Raw genomic sequence first — 12,826 nt, forward strand, 5'->3', positions numbered from 1 at the left:
CGCTACATCTACATCTACAGCCATACTCCGCAAGCCACCTGACGGTGTGTGGCGGAGGGTACCCTGAGTACCTCTATCGGTTCTCCCTTCTATTCCAGTCTCTTATTGTTCGTGGAAAGAAAGATTGTTGGTATGCCTCTGTGTGGGGTCTAATCTCTCTGATTTTATCCTCATGGTATCTTCACGAGATATACGTAGGAGGGAGCAATATACTGCTTGACTCTTCGGTGAAGGTATGCTCTCGAAACTTCAACAAAAGCCCGTACCGAGCTACTGAGCGTCTCTCTTGCAGAGTCTTCCACTGGAGTTTATCATCTCCGTAACGCTTTCGCGATTACTAAATGATCCTGTAACGAAGCGCGCTGCTCTCCGTTGGATCTTCTCTATCTCTTCTATCAACCCTATCTGGTACGGATCCCACACTGGTGAACAGTATTCAAGCAGTGGGCGAACAAATGTACTGTAACCTACTTCCTTTGTTTTCGTATTGCAAAATGGTTCAAATGGCTCTGAGCACTATGGGACTCAACTGCTGTGGTTATCAGTCCCCTAGAACTTAGAACTACTTAAACCTAACTAACCTAAGGATATCACACACATCCATGCCCGAGGCAGGATTCGAACCTGCGACCGTAGCAGTCCCACGGTTCCGGACTGCGCGCCTAGAACCGCGAGACCACCGCGGCCGGCTTCGTATTGCATTTCCTTAGGATTCTTCCAATGAATCTCAATCTGGCATCTGCTTTACACACGATTAATTTTATGTGGTCATTCCATTTTAAATCACTCCTAATGCCTACTCCCAGATAATTTATGAAGTTAACTGCTTCCAGTTGCTGACCTGCTATATTGTAGCTAAATGGTAAAGGATCTTTCTTTCTTTGTATTCGCAGCACATTACACTTGTCTACATTGAGATTCAATTGCCATTCCCCGCACCATGCGTCAATTCGTTGCAGATCCTCCTGCATTTCAGTACAATTTTCCATAGTTACAACCTCTCGATATACTACAGCATCATCCGCAAAAAGTCTCAGTGAACTTCCGATATTATCCACAAGGTCATTTATGTATATTGTGAATACCAACGGTCCTACGACGCTCCCCTGAGGCACACCTGAAATTACTCTTACTTCGAAGACTTCTCTCCTTTGAGAATGACATACTGCGCTCTGTTATCTAGGAACTTTTCAATCCAATCACACAATTGGTCTGATAGTCCATATGCTCTTACTTTGTTCATTAAACGATTGTGGGGAACTGTATCAAACGCATTGCGGAAGTCAAGAAACGCGGCATCTACCTGGGAACCCGTGTCTATGGCCCTCTGGGTCTCGTGGACGAATAGCGCGAGCTGGGTTTCACACGATCGTCTTTTTCGAAATCAATGCTGATTCCTACAGAGTATATTTCTAGTCTGCAGAAAAGAAGAGGAATAAGATACTAGACAACGAACTGAGTTCGGGGGCAGGCGGATGAAAAGCAGAGGTGCCGCCAGCGCGCGCACGTGGGCGCATACCATGGACGGAACCCTGGGTCGGCGGGAGCAGTGGGGTTAGGGATGCTGGCCGCGGACGGCCGATGGAGTGGCCGATCAGAGGGAGAGGGGGAGGAGATCAAAGCGCGGCGCCGGCCCCCATCAGTCAGTTCATCAGCGCACCTGATGATGGCCACGTGGTCGTTTGCCGAAATATCGTGTCCGTTGGACACCGACGTCTGGCAATTCACCCGTAAACTATTTCGACATTAATTACGCCAGGAGAAACTGAAGAATTAAAAATATCTTCATTATCCAACATAGTGGATGGCGAGAACGCATCCGCATGTAGTAGTAGCAGTAAATAAAATATAGTCAGGCTGCAGTTATAGTGCTACAAGTCTTATTGCACGATCGATTTCGGGAATTCACGTCTCAACACCATAACTGCGGCATGAGGCTGTTTTATTTATTGTGATCTATAAGTCTTGCAAGCGAATCAACTTTAGAATGATTGCAAGGTTGTCCGCCGAAATATCCGAACAAAAACTAATACACTACTGGCGATTAAAATTGCTACACCACGAAGATGAAGCGCTATAGACGCGAAATTTAACCGACAGGAAGAAGATGATGTGATATGCAAATGATTAGCTTTTCAGAGCATTCACACAAGGTTGGCGCCGGTGGTGACTCCTACAACGTGCTGGCATGAGGAAAGTTTCCAACCGATTTCTCATACACAAACAGCAGTTGACCGGCGTTGCCTGGTGAAACGTTGTTGTGATGCCTCGTGTAAGGAGGAGAAATGCGTACCATCATTTTCCGACTATGATAAAGGTCGGATTGTAGCCTATCGCTATTGCGGTTTATCGTATCGCGACATTGCTGCTCGCGTTGGTCGAGATCCAATGACTGTTAGCAGAATATGGGATCGGTGGGTTCAGGAGGATAATACGGAACGCCGTGCTGGATACCAAGGGCTCGTATCACTAGCAGCCGAGATGACAGGCATCTTACCGTATGGCTTTAACGGTTCGTGCAGCCACGTCTCGATCCCTGAATCAACAGCTGGGGACGTTTGCAAGACAACAACAATCTGCACGAACAGTTCGACGACGTTTGTAGCAGCATGGACTATCAGCTCGGAGACCATGGCTGCGGTTACCCTTGACGCTGCATCACAGACAGGAGCGCCTGCAATGTTGTACTCAACGACGAACCTGGGTGCACTAATGGCAAAACGTCATTTTTTCGGATGAATCCAGGTTCTGTTTACAGCATCATGATGGTCGCACCCGTGTTTGGCGAAATCGCGGTGAACGCACATAGGAAGCGTGTACTCGTCATCGCCATACTGGCGTATCACCCGGCGTGATGGTATGGGGTGCCATTGGTTACACGTCTCGGTCACCTTTTGTTCGCATTGACGGTACTTCGAACAGTGGACGTTACATTTCTGATGTGTTACGACCCGTGGCTCTACCCTTCATTCGATCCCTGCAAAACCCTACATTTCAGCAGGATAATGCACAACCGCATGTTGCAGGTCCTGTAAAGGCCTTTCTGGATACAGAAAATGTTCGACTGCTGCCCTGCCCAGCACATTCTCCAGATCTCTCACCAATTGAAAACGTCTGGTCAATGGTGGCCGAGCAACTGGCTCGTCACAATACGCTAGTCACTACTCATGATGAACTATGGTATCGTTTTGAAGCTGCATAGGCAGCTGTACCTGTACACGCCATCAAAGCTCTGTTAGACTCAATACCCAGGCGTATCAAGGCCGTTATTACGGCCAGAGATGGTTGTTCTGGCTGCTTATTTCTCAGTATCTATGTACCCAAATTGCGTGAAAATGTAATCACATGTCAGTTCTAGTATAATATATTTGTCCAATGAATACCCGTTTATCATCTGCATTTCTTCTTGGTGTAGCAATTTTAAAGGCTAGTAGTGTAATATCCCGGAGGCACGACCGAAAGATGATGTCTTTTTAAGAGACCGTCTTCACTCATTCGCCGGCCGGTGTGGCCGAGCGGTTCTAGGCGCTCAGTCTGGAACCGCGCGACCTCTACGTTCGTAGGTTCGAATCCTGTCTCGGGCAGGGATGTGTGTGATGTCCTTAGGTTAGTTAGGTTTAAGTGGTTCTGAGTTCTAGGGGACTGATGACCTCAGATGTTAAGGCCCATAGTGCTCAGAGCCATTAGAAACATTTCACTCCTTCCGATCTGATCACGTAAGCGTAAAAAAGTTGTGGAATGTTTTCAAAGAGATAATATCGACAGCAATTGAGAGATATATACCACATAATTTAATAAGTGATGGTACTGATCCCCCATGGTACACAAAACGAGTCAGATCGTTGTTGCAGAAGCAACGAAAAAAGCATGCCAAATTTAAAAGAACGCAAAATCCCCAAGATTGGCAAAGTTTTACAGAAGTTCAAAATATAGCCCGTACTTCAATACCAGATGGTTTTAATCATTTCCACAACGAAATTCTGTCTCGAAATGTGGCAGAAAACCCAAAGAGATTCTGGTCATACATAAAGCACACCAGTGGCAAGACGCAATCAATACCTTCACTGCGCGATAACAACGGTGAAGTCACTATGAGAGTGCCATTAAACCACAGTTATTAAACACGGTTTTCCAAAACTCCTTCACCAAAGAAGCCGAAGTAAATATTCCTGAATTCCAATGAAGAACAACTGCCAAGATGAGAAACATAGAAGTAGATTTCCTCCGTGTAACAAACCAGCTTAAATCACTTAATAAAGGCAAGGCCTCCGGTCCAGTCAGATTTCTCTGATAAAATAGCTCCTATTTAGCTATTATACAGGGTGTTACAAAAAGGTACGGCCAAACTTTCAGGAAACATTCCTCACACACACTAATAAAGAAAAGATGTTATGTGGACATGTGTCCGGAAACGCTTAATTTCCATGTTAGAGCTCATTTTAGTTTGTTCTTCCACCTACGCTCAATGGAGCACGTTATCATGATTTCATACGGGATACTCTACCTGTGCTTCTAGAACATGTGCCTTTACAAGTGCGACACAACGTGCGGTTCATGCACGATGTAGCTCCTGCACATTTTAGTCCAAGTGTTCGTACGCTTCTCAACAACAGATTCGGTGACCGATGGATTGGTAGAGGCGGACCAATTCCATGGCCTCCACGCTCTCCTGACCTCAACCCTCTTGACTTTCATTTATGGGGGCATTTGAAAGCTCTTGTCTACGCAACCCCGGTACCAAATGTAGAGACTCTTCGTGCTCTTATTGTGGACGGCTGTGATACAATACGCCATTCTCCAAGGCTGCATCAGCGCATCAGGGATACCATGCGACGGAGGGTGGATGCATGTATCCTCGCTAACGGAGGACATTTTGAACATTTCCTGTAACAAAGTGTTTGAAGTCACGCTGGTACGTTTTGTTGCTGTGTGTTTCCATTCCATGATTAATGTGATTTGAAGGGAAGTAATAAAATTAGCTCTAACATGGAAAATAAGCGTTTCCGGACGCATGTCCATATAACATATTTTCTTTCTTTGTGTGTGAGGAATGTTTCCTGAAAGTTTGGCCGTACCTTTTTGTAACACCCTGTATACAACCACTCGCTCGGAGAAAGACTGGAAAATTGCTCAAGTCACACCAATACCCAAAAAGGGAAGTAGGAGTGATCCGCTGAATTACAGGCCTATATCACTAACGTCGACTTGCAGTAGGTTCAAAATGGTTCAAATGGCTCTGAGCACTATGGGACTTAACTTCTGAAGTCATAAATGCCCTAGAACTTAGAAGTACTTAAAGCTAACTAACCTAAGGACATCACACACATCCATGCCCAAGGCAGGATTCGAACCTGCGACCGTAGCGGACGCGCGGTTCCAGACTGTAGCGCCTAGAACCGCTCGGCCACTCCAGCCGGCGGATCTGCAGTAGGGTTTTGGAACATATACTGTATTCGAACATTATGAAGTACATCGAAGAAAACGATTTATTGACACATATTCAGCACAGATTCAGAAAATATCGTTCTTGTGAAACACAACTAGCTCTTTATACTCGTTTATACTCATGAAGTAATAAGTGCCATCGACCGGGGATGCCAAATAGATTCCATATTTTTAGATTTCCAGAAGGCTTTCGACACCGTTCCTCACAAGCGTCTTCTAACCAAACTGCGTGCCTGCGGAGTATCGCCTCAGTTGTGCGACTGGATTCGTGATTTCCTGTCGGAAAGGTAACAGTTCGTAGTAATAGACGGAAAGTCATCGGGTAAAACGGAAGTAATATCCGGCGTTCCCCAAGGAAGTGTTACAAGCCCTCTATTGTTCCTGATCCATATTAACGACATAGGAGACAATCTGAGTAGCCGTCTTACATTGTTTGCAGATGATGCTGTCATTTACCGTCTTGTAAAGTCATCAGATGACCAAAACGACTTGCAAAATGATTTAGATAAGATATCTGTATGGTGCGAAAAGTGGCAATTGATCCTGAATAAAGAAAAGTGTGAATTTATTCACATGAGTACTAGAAGAAATTACGCGATAACTCACACAAATCTGAAGTCTGTAAATTCAGCTAAATACTTAGGGATTGCAATTACAAATAACCTAAATTGGAACGATCACATGGATAATATTGTGGGTAGAGCAAACCAAAGACTGAGATTCATTGGCAGAACACTTAGAATGTGCAACAGGTCTACTAAAGAGACTGCTTACACCACGCTTGTCCACCCTATTCTGGAGTATTGCTGTGCTGTGTGGGATCCGCATCAGATGGGACTGACGGATGTATCGAAAAAGTACAAAGAAGGGTAGCTCGTTTTGTATTATCGCGAAATAGGGGAGACTGTGTCACAGACATCATACGTGAATTGGAGTGGCAATAATTAAAACAAAGGCGTTTTTTGTTGCGACAGGATCTTCTCATGAAATTTCAATCACCAGTTTTCTCCTCCGATTGCGAAAACATTCTGTTGGCACCAACCTACGTAGGGAGAAATGATCATCACGATAAAATAAGAGAAATCAGGGCTCGCACGGAAAAATTTAAGTGCTCGTTTTTCCCGCGTGCCGTTCGAGAGTGGGACGGTAGAGAGACAGCTTGAAGGTGGTTCATTGAACCCTCTGGCAGGCACTTTAGTGTGAATAGCAGAGTAATCACGTAGCTGTAGATGTAGATGTGAATAAGGATTCTAGATGTCAGTGTGGGAATGGCGGCCCATTCTTTCTCAAGGACCGAAACCAGAGAAGTTGACTGATGTTGGACGCTGGGGTCTGCAGAAAAGTTGATTTTCTAACTCACCCCAAAGGTATGCAGTTGGAGACGCCGGTCAGACAGTCCGTTTCGAAAATGTTATTGTCCACAAATGATTGTCTCACAGATGCTGCTTTATAACAGAGTGCATTGTCTTGCTGATACAAGCAGTCATCGTGTCCGAAATGTTCCTCTAGCAAACACAGTACACAGCTCTGTAGAGTGTGTTCATATTCTTCAGCATTTAGCGTTTTCTCAAACGCAATAAGGAGAACACACCCTAACTCCGAGAAACAAAAAAAAAAAAAAAAAAAGTGTTCAAATGGTTTTGAACACTATGGGACTTAATATCTGAGGACATCAGTCCCCTAGAACTAATTAAACCTAACTAACCTAAGGACATCACACACATCCATGCCCGTAGCGCGGTCGCGCGGTTCCAGAATGAAGCGCCTAGAACCGTCCGAGAAACACCTCAACATCCCAACACAACCGCCTCCGTAGCACACTGCGGCCACTATACATGATGGCAGGTAACACTCTCCAAGCATGCGCCAAATGCTACGCCTTCGATCGCATTGCCACAGCGAATAGCGTGATTCATCGCACCAAATCACTCGTTACACGTAACCCACTGTCCAAGACCATCGCTGTTCACACCACGTCGCTTAGCTTTGCCTACAGAAACTTGTGGCTTACGAGGAGCTGCTCAAACACTGTACCCCATTTTTTGTAACTCCTTCACAGTCATTGTCCTAGCTGGACTGCTGGTGGCGCATTGGAAAACACGAGTGATTCCTTCCGCTGATCTTATACAGTTTTTACAACCACCCTCCGCTATACTCGACGGTACCTGTCCGTCAGTACACAATGTCTGTCTGATTTTGTTTAGCTGAGGTTGCCCTTTCACGTTTCCCCGTCACCAGCACATCGCCAACAGTTCAAAATGGTTGAAATGGGTCTGAGCACTATGGGACTTAACTTCTGAGGTCATCAGTCCCCTAGAACTTAGATCTACTTAAACCTAACTAACCTAAGGACATCACACACATCGATGCCCGAGGCAGGATTCGAACCTGCGACCGTGTCATTCGCGCTTCCAGACTGTAGCGCCTAGAACCGCTCGGCCACGCCGGCCGGCCCTGGCCAACAGTCGACTTGGACAGCTTTGGAATGGTTGACATGTCCCTGTTGGCTTTGTCAGTCAGGTGAGATCCAGAGTGACTAGACCACATTCGAAGTCACTGACCCTCTGGATCACGGGGTCACGGGTTATATTCCCGGCTAGGTTGGGGATTTTCTCTGCCCAGGGACTGGGTGTTTGTGCTGTCCTCATCATTTCATCATCATCATCATCATCGTCTCATCATTCGTAACAGTGGCAAGATTGGACTATGCAAAAATCGAGACTTTGTACGGGCGCTGATGACCGCGCAGTAGAGCGCCCCACAAGCCAAACATCATCATCATCATCATAATCGAAGTGACTGAGGCCTGCTGACCGACCCATTCTGCTGTTACTGCTTTCTGCTGAAAACACAATACTCCCCGCCTCTCGTGACGTCTAGTGGTCATTTCCGCATTAGTTAGGGAAGGCCGTATACTTTTGATCAGTGTAAGTATATGCACAATAAGTGAAATATCATTGTGTGCTTTCCTGCTGGTGTTGCAACCTGAATGGGTAGCAGCCCCTGTGCGACGTACCTTGCAGCGCAGGGCGAGCAGCGGGAAGGCGACGAGCAGGTCCCCCACGCCGTGCGCGCGCCACGACGTGAGCGGCGGCGTCAGCAGCAGGTGCAGGTGGTGGCGCCGCAGGTGCGTCACGTGCTTCACCTCCTCCGCCAGGTCCTCCAACAGGCTCGCCGCTGCCACCACACCACACACTACACTCAGTTTGCGCGCCACGCTGCATTCTCGTGTTACAGGAGCGGGGCTTGTTTCCTCGTGTCTTACGGAGGCCGCATAAATAAGCTCACTGGACAAAATATTAGTTACCCCTTTGAAAGAGCTCACTGGTTCCATTTGGAGCGCTGTAGACGGTGTGGAATCTGTACCAGGCGGTCAAGGGACTACCCCCGCCGACGTCAGTCGTGACAGTGAAGAGGTGTGTATTTGCTAGTCGACTGTATAGAATCATTGCAAATATACAGGTCGACGTACATACGTGACAGAATGTACGAGGGGCGTTAAATAAGTAATGCAACACATTTTTTCTCGGTCATTTTCGGCTGAAAATTGTGGAATTTGTTGTGGGACATGCAGTGAACAAAAGCACGGTGAGTCGTTGGGCTAGGCGTCTGTCACCATCGCAAGTGCCGACACACTCGTTCACTGTTGGTTTTCCTCGCCGACTAACAGCGGACCATAAGGAGCAACGGAGGACCATCTGTGAGCAATTGCTTGCACGTTACAAGGCTGACCGTGACAATTTTTGTCGAAAGTCTTCACAGGCGATGAAACGTGGGTTCATCACTTAGAACCGGAAACAGAACGGCAATTCATGAAGTGACGTCACACCTCTGAAGAAAAAGTTCGAATAAGCACACTCAGCCTGTCTTCTGGGAGCCTGAAGAGGTTATTCTGTTTGATGTCCTCCTTCATGATGCACCGATCATCTCTGAAATGTATTGTGCAACCCTTGGGAAACTGAAAAAAAGACTTCAGTGTATCCGTCACCACAGAAACGCAAACGAGCTTGTCCTTCTCCATGATAACGCCAGGGCTCATAACGCAAGGGCTCATACAAGCCTGAGAACACGAGAGGAGCTCACAAAACTTCATTGGGCTGTTATTCCTCATCCACCCTACAGCCTGGATGTCGCACCCTCGAAGTTCCATCTGTTTGGCCCAATGAATCATTACGTGGATGGTGGGTAGGTTATTGCTGCAGCGATACGTTGACCCCGTCATCGACTAGCAGAATGGTGCCAAGCGGGTATACAGGGGGAGTAAGGCGTCGCACTAAACGGAGATTACGTTGAAAAATAGGATTTTGTAGCCAAAAGAATGGGGAATAACACGATGGATTGGAATTCTGAATAAAAGTAACCTGTTTTCAGAAACAGAATGTGTTGCATTACTTATTGAACGCCTCTCGTAGAATGGAGCATATGTCTTCGAAAGTATAGATGACCACTCCCTGAATGAAATTTGTTGCTGTATCGACGGGGTTTGTCCAACGTGTCTGCATGCAGTTGTGTGTCTCTCGCAACAGTGCAACACGTTGTAAGAGCAGTTGTCGTAAAAGATGCTAACCAAGAGGGAACGGAGGCGAGTGTGACGCCTTGTCAGTGACAATCGGTGACAAACCCGACAAGAATTCCTGCCTTGAGTGACCGTAGGACCATCTCAACCAGTTTCCGAGTGAACTTTGTGAAATGAACTGCATGCAGTGAAAATTTGGATTCGGGTACCTCAGAAAAAAACATTTGTCCTAGTAACATATAATGCTGCAGCTCTTCAGTGGGACGATCAACAAAGAAACTGCACATTAGCTAACTCGAGACGTATAGTGCGGTGCGGAAAGTTGAGATTTTGCCACTTTTCAAATGATGCAAGGCATCGGGTGCACCTGCTGCCCAAAGAGGCGTTGAGTTCGTGCTGTGTGGCGTGTGGTGTTCAGGTTTGAGATTGCTCTGTGATGTTTGGGGTTGTCTTTGAACGTGAACATGAGCCATGTTGTTTACATCAACATTCTCGTTCACCAGGTGTTGCTTTTTCTTCTACACGTTCATGATTAGTATGGTATGGACACTCCCATATTTCAAGTGACAGCCATGCTCACACGGCAGCACGCATGCGTTCCTGGTTTGACGAGTAATGGGTCTTCCTATTGCACCTCGGTTGCTCTGTAAAATTTCCCGATCTTAACAGCACAGAAAATATACTGTTAGAACAGTGGGTGAAACGGAGCAGTTCGCTGGGTGGTTATAATTAAAGTGCAGCTACTCACAGGGGTCCAGTGTGGGCTGTAATTACCGTATGGCAGAGAAACCTTGTAGATATGCTGATGCGTTAAAGCGGAACCGATCTACGCTGGAAAAAAATTTGTTCCAATTTTGGCCACCAGGTGAAAATCTGGCGCTGTGAATACGAGAAAGACCTATAGAATTGTTTCGATATGTAATAGATTAGGAATGGGACATGGGTAGAAAAGGTCAGACAAGTGAGAACGCCGTAATGTTGATTTTGTTACTAACCGTCGCTTACTCAACTTGTTCAGTATGAGCACCGAAGACGTCGACGAGATGCTGCATCCGTAAAACAACGTGATCAACAGTTGCTCGCAGCATTTCCGATGGATTCTGAGCAAAGTGTTCCTGTGTACTAGCCTTCAGATCAGGTAGAGACCGCACATGTCCCTGGTAAACCCTTTCTTTTATATATACCCTGAGCCAAAAGTCACGTGGGTTCACATCAGGTTATCTTCCAGGCCGTGCATCTGAAAAACCTCCGCAGATAACGCATTCGTGGAAACTTGCATTAAGCAGATCTTTCACTGGGCGAGCGACATGAGGTGTTGTCCCATCTTCAATGAAAACAGTGGTTTCCATGCAGCTGCGCTCTTCCAAAGTAGAAATCACACGCTGTACAAGGATTAATACGCCGACATCACGGTACACCTGACAGGCCTTCTGGGCGTATTATTTTCATGGAAGAACAGAGCGAGAATACGGGTGCTTGTGAATCCATACCACACAATCACATACGGCGAGTACAATGGGTCTTCGTGCTCAACACGCGGTTGAACAGTAACCCAAATTCGGCAGTTTTGTGTATTCACTGCGCTCTGTAGTGTACAGTCTGCCTCGGTACTCCATGGAATATTGCCCGGCTACATGGCATCAAATTAGATCCGTGCCAGAAACCGATGAGCACATTCCGAATGTTGCTGCGGCTCATGAGGTTTCAGATGCTGCACCGTCTGGGTCTTTTACGGGAACCAGTGTAAAGTAGACCACAAAAGTTTCCATGCTACTGACCATAGGCTGGACAATTCTCGTGACACTGGACAAACACTGGCACTACCTCGGGCATATGCTGCATGGTCAGTTATAGGTCATGGTCAATAACTTCCACCGGGATAGAATACCTTCCTCTTCCACGTGCCACAACAAGCTCACCCGTGTTTTAGATTTTCATTATCAACGTTTTTAAACCATTCAATGACATCGGGCCTCTCCTCAGACCATTCAGTTGGCGACACCCTCTCAATGGAGCACTGTAATTGCTGCCGTTAACACAAAACAGTTTCACTAATAGCGCACGGTCTCTCTTCTCTATAGCCATTCTGTTCACTCACGTTACGGCGTGTCAATTGACAGCGTGGATGTCATACAGTCATACAAACAGTATACAGCGCCATAATTGCTCCTGGTGGCCAAATTTGGAACAACTGTTTTTCTGGCGAATATCGACTCCGCATTAACGCATTAGCATATCTATCAAGTTTCGCTTCCATACGAGAATTACAGCCCACGCTGTAACTTCGTGAGCAGTTGCACTTTAATTATAATTATCCGATAGATCTCCACGATCTGGGAGCTCTACGGGGTCTAATCACTAATGAGTGGGGTTAGCTGGGTACGACATACCGTTTGAATCTTGTGAGTTCTCTTTCTCGTCTAAGTGAAGCTGTCAAGGGTAGAGGCGGTGTTACGCGGTATTGGCTTGATGTCTCCTAGGGTTGACTAATTATTTGTCCTGTGTGCTTATTAGTAACAATTAGGGGCATGAATGGTGTAATAATGACAACTAAAACAGACAGGCAGCTGTGGGAACGGAAACGTTGATGATATGAAGGAAATGATGGATGAATACTACCACTGTACCTCAATCAGATTTCATCTCGAGAGGATGAGTAACCTGACGCCCAGTCATATCGCAGACCGATAGCTCAAGGAGTTACCTTGAGAAGTTTCAATCGCCAATCGTCCCCGACTAGACAGCTTACCTATGCAGGCCTGCACTCCTAATTGGAGGGCAAGCAGATACTAGTTCGAACGCAAAGATTACCAACCTGCTTAACGTTGCCTGATGTTCCCGTAAACCACGCTATGGGAATGTGGT

General features: G+C 46.4%; 1 protein-coding gene across 2 annotated transcripts in view; it reads right to left on the minus strand.

The window, feature by feature from the left end:
• The window catches only part of LOC126248781 (uncharacterized), a 661,014-nt gene that overhangs the window by 298,528 nt on the left and 349,660 nt on the right, over positions 1-12,826 (minus strand). The window contains exon 2 of one of the 2 annotated variants that reach the window (XM_049950154.1): positions 8,462-8,622. The exons of the other annotated variant lie outside the window; for it this stretch is intronic. Coding sequence (XP_049806111.1) covers positions 8,462-8,622 — 161 coding nt within the window. The remainder of the gene's footprint in view (positions 1-8,461; positions 8,623-12,826) is intronic. 2 annotated transcript variants of the gene reach the window in all.

This window comes from Schistocerca nitens, chromosome 3 (genome assembly GCF_023898315.1).
Source record: "Schistocerca nitens isolate TAMUIC-IGC-003100 chromosome 3, iqSchNite1.1, whole genome shotgun sequence".
NCBI classification, from domain to species: Eukaryota; Metazoa; Arthropoda; class Insecta; order Orthoptera; family Acrididae; genus Schistocerca; species Schistocerca nitens.